The 14,455-nt window shown below is 53.1% G+C and overlaps 2 protein-coding genes across 2 annotated transcripts; one reads left to right on the top strand and one right to left on the bottom strand.

Annotated features, from left to right (window-relative positions):
- Window positions 1-7,255: 7,255 nt before the first annotated feature.
- CONPUDRAFT_26944 (uncharacterized protein) lies at window positions 7,256-7,540 on the top strand (the record flags this gene model as incomplete). Its single annotated transcript, XM_007765770.1, has 1 exon — window positions 7,256-7,540. A coding segment is annotated over one exon (285 nt), but the record flags the coding sequence as incomplete, so codon positions are not given.
- Window positions 7,541-10,607: 3,067 nt separating this feature from the next.
- On the bottom strand, window positions 10,608-12,463 carry CONPUDRAFT_141602 (uncharacterized protein). The gene is made up of 3 exons (XM_007766224.1): window positions 12,328-12,463; window positions 11,414-12,254; window positions 10,608-11,354 (listed from the first exon to the last, which is right to left on the bottom strand). Exons 2-3 carry the CDS (start codon window positions 12,184-12,186, stop codon window positions 11,246-11,248), a joined length of 882 nt encoding a protein of 293 aa, XP_007764414.1. The 5' UTR covers window positions 12,187-12,254; window positions 12,328-12,463; the 3' UTR covers window positions 10,608-11,245.
- Between the last annotated feature and the right edge of the window lie 1,992 nt (window positions 12,464-14,455).

Genomic DNA, 14,455 nt, shown 5'->3' with positions numbered 1-14,455 from the left:
GCCATTAAAAAAAAGAAGCCGCCTGGCTCCAGCAGTCATCAACGTGAAAGACGACCCTCAACGCCTGAAATTACCCGAGTCATAAGGGATTTATAACTCAGAGATGAGTTGAGAAATTAGAATATGATCAGATGAAACCACTCCTAAAATGAACACTTAAACCTTGTTTGGTTCTGAATATCGTACGCCATTACGGACTTGGTGTACCCTGAAAAAGGGCGCCCATAGCATCTGTAGGCTTTTATCGCAGTTTGTGAAGAAGTGGCCTCGTTTTGGCCACTAGAGAGCTAGAAGAACGCTAGCGACATGAAAGACAGCACATTTCTGTAGTCAGTAACAAATATCTGCAGTCCGATAGCGCAGCCGTATCATCACAGAGATAGGTCATAGTTATGGCCGTGTAATATGTGACTCAGAACTTCATGAATAGACCACCACCTCCAACCGAGTTAACGGGGAGACACTCCCATTCGTCGCACGGAGAAGATCCTGAACGGCACCGTTAGTTGATTACGGGTCCGCAAGATTGGCGCACCTGTATCATTCACCAAGTTGAGTAAAGGATGCAAAAACGTTCGAGGTTAGCCTTATTTGAATTCATCCCAGTATCTGAGCAATACCACTCTCTGCCTGCCAGCTCTGTCCACTACCACACTTCGTAAGCACCACTCAAAGAGTTTGTATAGACCACGGTTCGCTCCCAATCTCGATCCAATTTCTCCGAGTACGTTGAATTGTGGATGTGCCTGCACCGATCCACGACGCACACAGTTCTCATACCTTGCTTCTCCCGAATGATGCCGTACCATTTCCCGACCGCATCCGCACTAGATAACAAGAAAGGTTTGTGGATACAGGCGTCCTTGAATTGAATGTTCACTGGTACCGTAGCCACGTGTCATGTTACCAGTAGAAAATCCTGTAGTTCGGTCCGCGTACCCGGAGTTCAACGCGCCATGGTACCAAATCGAGCAAACACGCGTCGGGGAGCACCCGCCTTGCGCCCGCCATTGGTGATTCGTGATCCCCAAACTCGTCATACGTCCGGTGGTTTCTGATGGGGAACGATTTTGAGGGTGGGCACGCTGCACCCACGAGCACCCACACTGCTCAGTTTTGCTTCGGCGCATCCGCGACGCTAGAGAAACACGTTTCTTGTTAGGAAATCTTCATCTGTCAGTCAAGCACTTCAGGAGAAGCCACGTTCTGAGAGAGGATGTTGAGGCAGCGTTGTTGATTTTCATTAAGCTTAGGCTGCGTGTTGCGCAATTTGACGATGCCAACAACACGTGACCCGCCTGCGTGATAAATGCCTACCTTAGAGAACCGAGCGGACAAGGGAAGAGAAGATGTTTAAAAAACGTCATAAGGAGTCTAAGCTTGTCAGAAGAATCATAAACACGGAAACAAGCAATGAGACTCACTGGATCTCGTTCTAGAAACATACACGGGGTGTCGGTCTTGATTATAAACCGATCTCCAAGAATCCGCTTCGTTAAGAAGCCCGATTGTGGGGAAGTCGATAAGCTGAAGATAAATGAGTACATGATGGAGTCATACCTCAACGCAATAGTAAACTTAATGGTGAATGGTATTATGACGCGTGCTGAGGGTTTCGATATGAAACGTTGAAGCATTCTAGGGAACGTGGAGTGAGGGCCGAGATGAACTCGGCCAGAAATTGAAACAACACGCAACAGGAAGGCAAACTCTATCGGGTTAAATTCAGGTTCATATAAGGTGCGGGCTTCTGGGTTTCGGTTTCTGGATTGATACGATCAGTTAGCGCTAAGAGTTGGCGCTTAAGGGGCTCCACAGGAGAACGTCGAAAGGCTATAGACAGACGCCCATCAGATGACAGAGTCAACATGTTTCCAGTGCGCAACTGCTAATGGGGAATACACGCTCCTTCACAAGAGCTTGCAGCTTTGTGAACCGAGTGAATCCGCCGTTCTGAACGTTGTACTTACACGCACCAATACGCAACAAACTCCAGTCTTCTAGTTCGACGAGCTTCCATACTAGCTCATACGCCCCACTTGCGTCGAGAAGTCCCCTCCAGATTCTGGTGCTCAAGCGTGCCGAGTCACACAGAAAGCCTGAAGTTAGGTGCGTGACTGAGATCGACGATACCACCGTCAAAATGGCTGCATCGGCGTGACATACTGCGGCACCCAGCGTCAATCAGCCAAGAGATCGCGTTATAGGCGCCCACAGGATCGATGCCGGAATACCTGGGAGTATGGGTCAAGAGCGAATGTGGCAGCGAATCCGCGACACGAGCTAAATGAATCTTTGGTATACCTTACACGAGGTAGACGAGAGGTACACATCTATCCGAGGTCCTCGGACGATGGGATCGTGCAGAGGCACGCGATTATCGCTTTTACCGGAGGGCGTATGGGCCACGCGATTATCAGCACTCATGATCAGATATTTCACCGGAATTGTGCACCCACCAAACGGCGTTCATCTACATGTCATGAGAGATTATCAGCAGGACCTTCGACTGCGCTCTATATTAGCTGGGAGTAGTGGAGAGGTAGGGAATCGAAGTCCAGTTGCATGCAGCATGAAGTCCAAGGGAGCAGTAAAAGGAAGGAACCTGGAAGGGCATGATGTATGGGTGAGGCCGAAGGTCCGAAGAACGTTTCCCGCTGGAGTCGCGAACGATAGCTCACTAATGCCTACCGAAAGCATTGGTGAAGTAGGACGGTGCGCGATGGGTGAGTGGCGTCAGAGCTCACGGTTAGCCCGGATTAACCTACTGCGCCAACTCAGTTCGAATGAAACCCCTTCAACTGGCTGCAGCCTACCTCTTGTAAGGGTTCCAGAACTGGTGAAAAGTTATATCTCGAAAAGTTTAGGGTCTCTCTGGATGTCCAGGCTCTGAGGCGCTCGGCTCGGAACAGCGCAAAGTTCCTGTCACTTTTCATGTCAAGTACTCAGTTTCTCGACAGTTAGCGACCCGTGACAGAGCCTAGACACTGGTACGTGACGCTGCATGGATCAGTAATAAGAGCTGAGAGCATACGAAGACCCGATGGAGGTCGCGAGAAGATCAATCATGAGCCTCACCTAATTCCGAAGCGGGTAAGTGTCTCCAACCCTGTCTTGCCGTACCCGCGATGGTGCTGATGGGGGTCACATTCGCTCTCAAGATGTTGGTGTCCTTATCATGAGCCAAGATCCTTAATGAAAGAATGGAAGCATTAGCTAAAACGCGCAGCTCTGGGCCAAACTTACCTCTTTCAAGCTCGCTGAAGTAAAGATGACCAGACATCGACGCTGAGGCTAACCACGATGGCCGTGGATGTTCTCACGAACTGTCCCAACAATGCCGGTAGATGCCGGGACACGAACCCCTATCCTCCGCCAGATGATCACTTTCACAATAAGAATCGCTAAGAAAGGTCTCGCACACGTTATAAAGCTCTTAATCCAATCTTAAACACAGAGTCTGATGACTCTACCCTTGACCGCTGCCCTTGCCTATCCTTCCGAGTCATCACCTGAGCCGTCGTCTGCAGTCATCAATTCCAAGCTATATATGATACGCTCATGTTATCTACATCTAATCTGCTGATTTCCGGTCCGTGGATCCAGAGCTCCCAGGCACAGATTAAACTGGCAGAAAAACTAGACATTCATTTCGGGAAGTAAACGGGTGCCGGTCTCGTACGTGGGTTCCCGGAAATTTTCCTAATCAAAGGGCTATCAATCTGCGTCTGTATTTCACCAACACAAACATTGACTGTACAGATCGCGACTTTAATTCAGTATGAGTCCAGCCATGCATCGTGATCTAAGTCCTGGATCTGTCAACAATTCAGAATATATCTCATGTATTATCGGTAAATCGGTTGAATGATCGCCATCGTCATTCGTTCTGCCATGTATCTCAGAGGCTGAGGATCAATGTGCAATTGTGATGAATGGCCGATCCAACCTTTACACCTGAAAGTCGTAAGATCATGCTCATGTCGCTCGATCTCGATGAAGGTCACAATCGGCAGAGCAAGTCCCACATAAGATTATGCGCACGCACCTCTTTGGTTCTCCCTGCTAGACTGCGTGTGATTACTTTATCGTATCTGGCACTCACCGAGAACCAGAGCCTCACGGATACCCATAGATAGAAGAACTGACTTAATAAACTCTTTCCCAGTCAAAGCGTTCTTCGCAGTGAACAAACTTTGCCTCCGTCGACGCACCTCGTGGCAATGAATACAGTAGATTATACGCCCGTGCGGGAATGTCTACATGACGTCGGTGCTTCCGCTAGGAGTCTCAGACTCCACGGCTCGGAAGGGAACATTGTCGTGTAGATCGACACGCGCGGGGTAAGATCTACCGACGGAATCCGCCGGATTCCGCAAAGTGAAGTGCCCCAGTTTATGACGTCATTTGACACTCATACCTTTGCTCACTCTTTCTCTCGACACGTTATCAGTTATTTCCAAGCCCCATTTACGGGCTCTTTTAGGGTGAACCTTTAGGAAGTCAAAGGGAAGATATGCGTGATTTTGAACGCGTTTCGTCGGTGAGTTGTTTGTGAGCTTCCGAGAAAGTGGAACCAAGACATCCATGACTTCATATGTCTGTGGGTCATTGGTTATACTGACGCCAAGACATGTTCATCCACGTTACATAGACAAAGATAGTGATAACTTGAATGTCATTATCTCATGGTGCCCCACCTGTAGAATCGTCTACGGGGGCATGTTGCTTCAGCGCTTCATCTGGACCCGGGAAGCCTGGATGATTCTCTCCTTACATAGCTCAAGAAGATGCGTATGGGCGCAATCGATGTCATGATGGTGAGTCTTCCGAGCATTCACCATGCAACGCAGCATCGCTTCCATCGTAAATTTTATCTCTTTGATACAGGCAGCGATGTCGGTTCAAGTCGTGGAAAATTTCCATCTGTCAGATATGCTTGTGCATACGGGCTGCCATCATTGCGTGGCGCAAAACTTGACAAGGCACGGAGAGAATATGAGGGCGCGGCGTCCATGCCGATGGGGTGCGGTTGCACTCAGACGTTGGGGAGGCTTCATCTGACCATTGAAAAAAAAAAAGCTTATTCTCGATAAGGTGCCTCCACCGCACTAGAAGTCATAAATGTGTGTTACCAAACATCTCGTTGTTAGCGATCCTAGTGCTGTTGTAGAGTTTCTCAGATTATCACGTCCCTATTTCACGCTAACGAACTTGGGTCTGCACATCGGATCTCTTTACAGATTCCCGACCTTGCTGAAGCTGAATACCGTTTCGTTCCTGATATGACATTCGTTGTGTTCTTCTGGTGGCGTAAGTGATTTAAGAAAATTTGGTAGTCGTGGTTCCTCATATGCCACGTTTCTCTAGGTCCGCACCAGAACCTTTTGGACTACAACTCAGACAATTGGATAGGAATGTCTTTTTACCTTATTCTCCCCATCTATTCTTAGCAGAACGTTCACATCGAGGCACTCATGTACCTTTAGGCACCCTTGCCCTTGTACTCTTTGCAAGCTTCAGCCTGAAAGTCGTTCCGAGACGACAACTCGTTCCGAAGGGAGGACATGACCTAGCCCGTGCAGTTCTTGCTGCTTCAAGGTCGTAGGGCACAGAGGTGGCCGCCGGAGCGGCACATCGTACACGTCCGGCCAGCGAGCCAATCAGAAAAGCCTTGGACGCAGTCAGACGACATGAACAAGCCTTGAGAACCGGGAGGAAAGAGGACGCGATCGGGTATGTCGATGACACATCGCTGTTGGCTCGGGCGAAGACTTTCCACGGGACTCACCGGATTCTCTCTGACATGCTACACCGGGAGGGTGGAGTTCTGGAGTGGGCTCGTGCGCACAACTCCAAGTTTGAGGTGTCGAAGTTTGCATTGGTGGATTTTGGGAAGAATCGGGCGAAGGAGCGACCTTCAATGGTGGTGGAGGGTCGGATGATCGAGCCAGTTCCGCATCACAGGCTGCTGGGGGTGGTGCTGGATCAGGAGCTGCGATGGGGGCTGCAGGCGGCGGCAGCGGTGGAACGGGGTGCGAGGTATGCAATGCAGCTGCGGAGGCTGGCGCGACCGTCATATGGGATGCCCTTCCAGATGGTCCGGCGGCTTTACCACTCGGTGGTTTTGCCGAAGATCTTCTATGCCTGCGAGGTCTGGCTCTCGCCTCCGCTCAATGGTGATATGGGCAGGGCCCGGGGGTCTCTGGGTATCATGCGGAAGCTCACGTCAGTCCAGCGGATGGCCCTCTGCCCCATGACGGGGGCTATGAGGACCACGCCCACGGCGGTGCTCCAGGTTCTGGCGAATGCGCCTCCTATGGAGTTTGCCGCACAGCGGGTGCTTCACCGTGGCGCTGTTCGTCTTGCCACCCTCCCCTCCTCCAATCCCGTTGTTGCCCTGTTCGAGAACGCAGCACAACGGTTAGTGGCGAAGCACAGGTCAGCATTACACGTTTTGGCGCACCGTCTCGGGGTCCCCGTGGGGGAGCTCGAGCCACTCCACCGCACTCCCTACCCTTCGGTGCCCATGCCGTTCACGGTCAGTGTGGCGAAAGACAAAGACGCCTCAGTGGAAGAACATGATGCTCGTCCTCGGAATGAATGGGCAGCGTACTCTGACGGTTCTGGGGTGGAAGGGCTCGTGGGGGCGGCAGCAATCTTACGTCGGCCGGACGGGTCGACTCGGTCGGCGCAGTACCACCTGGGTTCGGCAGCCGAGCATACGGTGTTCGAGGCGGAGTTGGTGGGGATCTCCCTTGCACTGGACCTGCTGAGGATGGAACGGGGTGCGGAGGCGAGGACGGTGAGGGTGTATGTCGACAGTCAGGCAGCGTTGGCAGCCACCCGCGAGCCTTCTACGCGGACGCCGGGGCACTACTTGGTGCCCCCAATCTGGGACCTGGCTCGGGGGATTGGGAGGCACCTGCAGGGGATGCGGGTGGAGCTCACGTGGTTGGCGGGGCATCGGGGTGTGGAGGGGAACGAGACGGTGGATGAGGCGGCGAAGGAGGCAGTGTTGGGGGGCAGGAGGGTGAATAGGGGAGGGCGACTGCCACAGCACCTGCGGAACAGGCTGCCGGTGAGTGTGTCCGCGCTCAAACAGGGTATGGTGGGACGCCTCAAGGAGGCATGGTCGGCTGCGTGGCTCCAGTCGGACCGGGCTCCCCGCTTGCAGTCCATGGGTTACAGGAAGGTGGCATCGGAGGCCCACATGAAGCAGATTGCTGGTCTCCCCCGCCGCCAGGGCGCTCTGCTTACCCACTTCCGCTCCCGCCACATTGCCTTGGACGCCTTCTTGCACCGCATCAACGCGGTGGACAGCCCAGTATGTCGACATTGCGCGCGGGGCGTGGACGAAACAATACAACATTTCTTGTTTGATTGCCCGGCATGGTCGGGAGCGCGGCAGTTGGTGGTGCGAAGGGCAGGTCGTCGGGCTGAGTCCTTGGAGTACCTTTTGAACGACGAGAGGGGGGTGAGGGTGTTGATGGTGTTTGTGAACTCGACGGGCCGCTTCCGCCAGACTTATGGTGATCTCCACAGGGGAAAGTTTACGGCTTAGGCCGCTGGCCGCCTCGCCGCGCGGCCTCGTCCGTTGTGCCATGACAGAGTTGACGGGACCGGCGTGCTTTCGGGGGCGATTGTTTCTTTTGTTACCTCCTTTCTGGTTTCGTCGGCTCAGGGGCATGGTGTTCACGTCCTTTTGGGCGGCGGGCACGTGTAAGCATGATTCGTTCAGGGCGTACTCATAGTGTATACTGCGTAGTACTGTCCGTCATGGGGCTTATTGCCCTCAGGACATTAAAATGATTATTCAATTCAATTCAATTCAATTCAAGCCTTGAGAACCTTCGGGGTGTTGTCAGTCCCGAGAGTGTGCCCGAGGCCGCCGGGCTTCCACGCGCGTCTGCGCACCTGCACTTATCCTCGGGTCGACTGCGGGTTTGACTCTGCAAGTTCACTCCGACGCAGGCCATGCCAGTGGGTGTGCACAACGCATTCGGGCTCGTTAGGAACTCGTCCCGTCGGAACTCTGGGGAAATCTCCTGCATTGGTCAGAGACTGCGACCCTCCCCTGAACCTACGGTGTTCACAATCGTAGATGGGGAGAACCCCTCGCGACCCCGCCGCGATCGATCTCCGATGCAATGGCATTGGACAGCCGGCGGCTTTAGCCGAGCCGATCCCGACGCGGAGATAAGCGCGCGACAGGCGCCCGACGCCAGTTGGCTCCTTGACCTGGCACTGTGTTCGTCATTCGCAGTCAACTCTTTTCTCAGCTTCCAAACCTCATTATGCAGTATTTTGAAATTTAACCTGGCCATCCCTGATTGTTGCAACATCCAACTCCTCAAATACCCCGAAAAACTGGTGTACATCTGCCCACACCGCGTCCACGAATCACGATCGAAAGCTGACCAACGTCTGTGGATCCGACCCGGAGTCGGCAGTGGAACTCAGATGGACCCAACTTGATCTTAGAACAGGTGATACATCGCGCATGGAGACCATGCATACGAGTCATGACGGCAGCGACCTCGAAAGCGTGTGCGGGGTACACTGCGGGGGTGTTACATTCTCATTCGTGATGCCGAGGAACGTGTGGCTCCCATGTTGGCTCCATTAAACACTCAGCCACTTTAATGCGTGCTCAACAAGCGCATAAGTTCGTGCATCAATCGCTAAGACAAACTTGTTTTCGTTGAACCTTTTTCTGATGACTTTAAATTTACTTACCCAAGTTGCAAGGTCCCTTTGCCGTCGACGCTGGAGACAACTCGGAGTCCAGGCTTTCACTCGTGCGTTTGACATTTCGGTCAAGTCAAACAGCTAAGCACAAGTTACTAAAGGCTAGCTTAGAAATTGAATATTGAATGCCAAAGGGAAGGTTGTACTTCTTCGCGGGACACCTAGAAACTTATCAAGCAACCGTACCCCTAGTGATGGCATGCTCATTTGCACGATGAAATTTAGAACAAACGCACAGAAAGCTCGGGACCTTGACAGAAGAAAACTTATTGGGTTCGGAGTGAGTAAAAGTCACGGTTCCAGGAGCATTGATACGTTTGGAACCCGACCACTTCGACATAAACGTTCAACGTTCAAGAGTGACATGCTCCACGATGCTTTACGACGGTTTTGACAAGCCTCTTGTTCCGACTAGTCGCACAAAGGCGATGCAAAATATCTGGCCAGCCTCGATTGCGAGGTGCTGAATCTATCATCATGTGCAACTCAGTTTCACTTGGTCTTATCTTGACGCTCGACCAATATCGCGACGGGACCGAACAAAAACCGCGGAGATAGCTCTTGACAGTTGGCCGGATACACTCACACACGAACGTGCCGTAACCACTAAGGCTAAGGTCGATTCAACCACTAGCAGTGGCGTGACGTCGTTATTGTAAGCTGGTCCTCAAATCCTCGGATAGCCCCTCGTCCATCAACGTGTTAAGTTAGGGTAGTAGCACGCACGATGGGAGTTGTAATTGCACATGCATCCATTCATGAACAACCTAGAGCGCCCTTTATTGGGCAAAAACAATTGATTGTTGCGAGCTCCGAACACGAACTATCATATTACCGTTCTTGTCAGGATCCTTCAAGGCCCGTTCATTTACTTGTTGTTATCAGCGTGACGTGCACATGGTACCAATCAACACAACAAGCCAAGCGCTCTTGTGTGTGTCCAACCGAAAACGCCACTCGCCCAACTCCGTGGCTGTGGCGCTCTTGTGAGCACTACTTAGTCTCCGCGGCCGTTGACGCCGCTCTTACGACACGGCAACGTCCGCCCGCTCAAAACGTCCGCCACACAGCCAAGCTCTCATTCTGCCTCAGCATCTCGTGAGTCGTAGCCCGTGCCTCGATCTCTCACGGCCAAGTCGCCCCATCGCAAGTTTATCGACATCGTCTGCGTCAGCCACCGCCGCAATCATGGCAAAGTTAACAACACATCACATATTTTGCATCGTGCTAGGGGTACAGTAAGCACTCCTGCCCCTTGCCCTTGGGGCCTCCCTAGTCCAGGGTCAGATTCTGGGTTTCAGGATTCAGGAGATACGTTTTATCAAGTGCCCCTCGTTCCTCGTCCCTCGGCCCCCTCTATAACCTATCCATGACGGACTTACGCCAGAGTCCAAAAGTACTCACTCCAGATTAGCACGGGGCTAATCCGCAATGCTATAACGTCCATAGTCCGATTCATAATCAGTCTGCGACTGCAACTCAATGAAGCATACTGAGACACATCCATATAGCAGATTCTCATAGTCACTCGAAATCAAACTCACACACTGTCATGTCAAGTAGTAAACCATTTCATTCACCAGAACCGCGTCGTGAACATGTAGACTACTAGCGTATGCGTGAACTCCATCTTCGTACTCCAAAACATCCCCACATATGCGTAGAGTGTGCAATGAGCCCCTCACAGAAGAGCCAAAGCGAAAGAAGCGCCGTTCATAACGAGCGCCGACGATGCGAAGAAGTGAAAACAAGAGGAAGAGAGATCCGAGGTATGGTTGTCCGTCCGTAAATGCAGGATATAGATGTCGATGGGGTCGTGAAAATGTGTCTTAAATCCGATGATGATGTAGGTGGTGGTGATGATGAGCATGATGGATGGTGATGATGATGATGATGAGAATGCGATCCGTGGTGAATGAAAGTCCGAGCGTGCGTGTGCATGCATAAACATAAAAGAGACGTGAAGCAATGTGAGATCCGTGTCCGTGTAGAGTGTTTGCAGAGCGTGAACGAGAACGTGGGCGTGAGAGAGTAAATCTTGAGGCGTGAAAGGGCTGGTGGGGAAACAGGTAGAACTGTGAAGGGAGAGGCATAGGATGGGGTGGAATGCAAGATCCGGGGAAGAAGCAGAATATAGGTAGCCACGAGACTAGGAGGGTGGGTGGAGTGTGAAGCTAAAGCGAGGAACGGGACGTCTACCGAATAGGCAGGCGCATCCTCGAGTGGGCACTGGGGACCGCTGGGGTGTGCGTATATGCGCATATATGCGCCGAGCACATGTCGCTGGGGGCCATTAGCCGCCCATGAGCGACCGTTTCTCTTCTCCCGTCTATATTGGGGGTTGTCCAAGTGGGAGATATGTGGAGTTGTCGCCAGATAGAGAGCGGAGCGGCCCAGTTCAGATGAGAATGCGAAGATCTCAGTGTAGTCGGTCTAAGACAGAATGGCGTGGCACAGGCGGTGCTGAAGTATGTACGGTCGATCGAGGCCTTCTTCAGCCTGAGAGACGGCGCCGAATGCGGCGCTTCGTGCGGAAGACAGTGAAGCGGAGACCGAGCATGACGGCGTGCCACTGGCGGCGGAGACTGTGGGTGCACGTGGGCCTAAGCGAGGCGGGCAATGATAAGCGTCGCGTCGGGAGAAGAAATCGAAGAGTACTTACGTGAAGTCGCCGTCCAACTTCTCATTCTCGTTCTCGGTGTGCTCGAGGGCACCCTCATCCTGGCCCTCGACCTCGCCGTCCTCGGCAGGGAGATCGTACTCGTCATCCTCGAACGTAACCGCGCGAGCTGGCTGCTCGCGGTAATTGCGCGTGAGCTCGGCGCTGCGGCGGCGAACCCATGAGCGGGTGCTTTCCTTGGTCTCCTGCGGGCGGCCGCGCTCTTCGTAGGCTGTTGTTGGCTCGTAGTTGTAGAGCGGGGTATCGTAACCCGAAAGAAGGCGATCACGACGCTGGTTAATCTCGCTCGACCGCCGGCGGCCAACTTCCCATGAGCCTTCGTCCTCCTCCTCCTCTTCGTCGCCGTCGTCGCCGAATGGATGTGAGTACCGCTGGTTGTACTTCTGCGAGTGGGCAGTCGGGAGACGGAAATCACGGTAATCGGGGTCGTGGAGCTCGCCACGGCCGTCGACGTACGCGTATTGCTGCGTGTAGGTTAGGGTCTTGGCGGAGGCAGGGGCGTATGCGGGGTCGAGGATGCGGGTAATATCGTTGAGGGGAGTCGTTGGGGTGTAGGGGCGACTGTGGAAGGGATTTTGGATGGGAGATGGTGACCTCCGACGATGGAGCTTGTGAAGGTGGCTGGGTGGGGTGGGAGGAGGTGTGGCGGGAGGATTCGTCGATGTCGAAGCAGTCGACGAGGACGAGTAGGATGAGGATGGGAGCATGAGTGATGGTGAGATGGTAGTGGGGGTCATGGAGAGTATGTGTGGCATCTCAGGAAGAGTTGACTGAGGAGGGCGCCCTATTTGTGCGCGCGACGTATTGAATTGTTGTTGGTCCCCTAAAAGGATTGCGAAAAAAGCGCGGGTTAGCCGCGGTGTGGCGCGCGGGGATGTAGATGTTCGGGGACTCACGCTAATTAGGGTCGCTGACGGCTGTCGCTAGGAGGCGTTTGAGCCGTTCGGTTGAGTGTTTGAGAGTGCGATAGGAGTCGAGAGTGACTGCTAGATGCAAGGCCCTGGATATGTGGGGGCGAGATTTATGACTCGGGGGTATGCTCGGGGGGAGAGGAAGTGCGATGCTGGAGGCGTATATATACATGGTGTGACAAAGCCGAGTAAGACAAACCGAGGCGTGTCTCGCTGCACTGCGTAATCATCATCTCAGTCCACTTCCATATCTGGATGCCCTCAAAATGGCATTCAGATCTTGTCCTAGATCCGCATCTGCCGCACGAACACGACGCGGCGATACCCCATATCCGTCCCGGCAGTGTCCCCCACCAGAACACGAATCCGATCCCACACGCGCGACCAACGAGGTTCGCCAAGTGACCCCTCCCTCCCCCTTCCTTTATCGAACCCCTTCCCAGCATACACACCAGACCCACCAACATGTCGAACCCTGTCCAGCCCTCACCTGCTGCGGCTCAATGGCCCGAACAGCGCGCTCGTATTTACACTCGAGAAAACATGAGTAAGGCCCCTCGGTCCGATCGCACAGATAATCGTAAGCATCCCTTTGCTTTCCAATCACCCACTCGCATATGCTTATCGTGCGCACACCCGGGCGAAATCTCCCGCCCACAACATCTGAACCCGAGCGCGAACCCGAGTTACCCAAAGTGCAAACCTCAACCCGATCCTCCCCGATCCCAGCGCTCAGGGGAACGTATCCTAATAGGGACCCATTCCCTCCTCGGGCGTGCCTGACTATGGACCAACTGCGCTCGTTCCTGCGCAGGCCCAACCACTCAACTTCGGCCTTACATCTCGCGGGCAGCGCTCAATCGCATATTCAGTCGTTCTACAGCTAGAATGGGTGCTGTAGGCTGGCTGATCTTCCAGACACAAACACGCGTACAGTACTTATTCCTGTCAGCCAATTTTTCTCTTTCGAGACAGAAAAAGTGGATGCTTTCGAGGCGGCGTTAGAACATTCTCGATAGGTATTCAGTCCAGTAACTCCAACGTACGCCATGGCTGACGCGTTATCTTACAGTTGTTGGCCCGTTCACGATAGGCTCACCGTCAACTCCCTCCGATGTAGAACTCCGATCTCCTACCTCTTCAACAAATTTCCAGATGTTTCCCATTCTGCACGAAATCGCCCGACCGGAACATAACCTACGATGCGCACACTCGCACTGGCCATCTTTGGGTTCGTGTGGTGGAATCACAAGCTCGAGGGGGCGGCTCTAGCTCCTATCCTTCTATTTTAGGAGAAATAACTCCTGTACATGAACGTGATGAGGTCAGACGCTGACGGCATGCCACTCCACAGCTTTGCCCAACCAATACGCAGTCGACTCACCGGCCAGGTATGCCCTCGGCAGCACCCCTGTCTCCCAGGAACCGACCAGTACCGAGTCCGCAGCCAATCCTGATCATGGTGCCTCGGCGTCAGCATCTCGGAGAGATAAAGATAAGATATCCCGCTGCAATCATCCCTTGCCTCATCGCACCCAACGGCTTCCCAACGGCTACCCACAGGATCCCATATTCCCTTGCTTGCTGAGTGAGCCTCCAAGCTGTGTGACTCATGCATTACAGCACCCTCCGCAGGATGTGCGAATCGCTGTATTCATCAGCACCGTCACCTGCAAGTGGGAAGACCGACCGGTGCGATGCTGACACACACAGGATCCAACGCGCACACACGCCGTCAGGCTCACGTGCGCGAGGCTCATAGAACTAAAAAACAGCAACCAGCGAGCACCCACAACCGCCAAGGGGCAGTCACAACGTTTGTAAATATCGGACCAAGACCTTCCATGCAGGACCCCGTACACCAAGCCGCGCGTCACCGATACCACAGCCGCAAGTCGGCCAAGAAAGGCAATTATGGCACTACAGACGCTCCCACGATTCAACTCCGACTAGGTTGCGAGTCGCCTGCAACTCGAGTGAGTGAAGCATCAGATTTACTCTATTTACTGTCAGACGTAAACATGCGTATATCGTAGAGTTCTGTCACAGTATAGTTGTAATATTTAATCCATAGAAGTCTGTAGCCCATCATCCGAGGCAATTAAATGAGCCA

This window comes from Coniophora puteana, assembly GCF_000271625.1.
Source record: "Coniophora puteana RWD-64-598 SS2 unplaced genomic scaffold CONPUscaffold_2, whole genome shotgun sequence".
NCBI classification, from domain to species: domain Eukaryota; kingdom Fungi; phylum Basidiomycota; class Agaricomycetes; order Boletales; family Coniophoraceae; genus Coniophora; species Coniophora puteana.
Note: the sequence above shows the minus strand (reverse complement) of the source record. Positions and strands in the feature narration are given on the sequence as shown.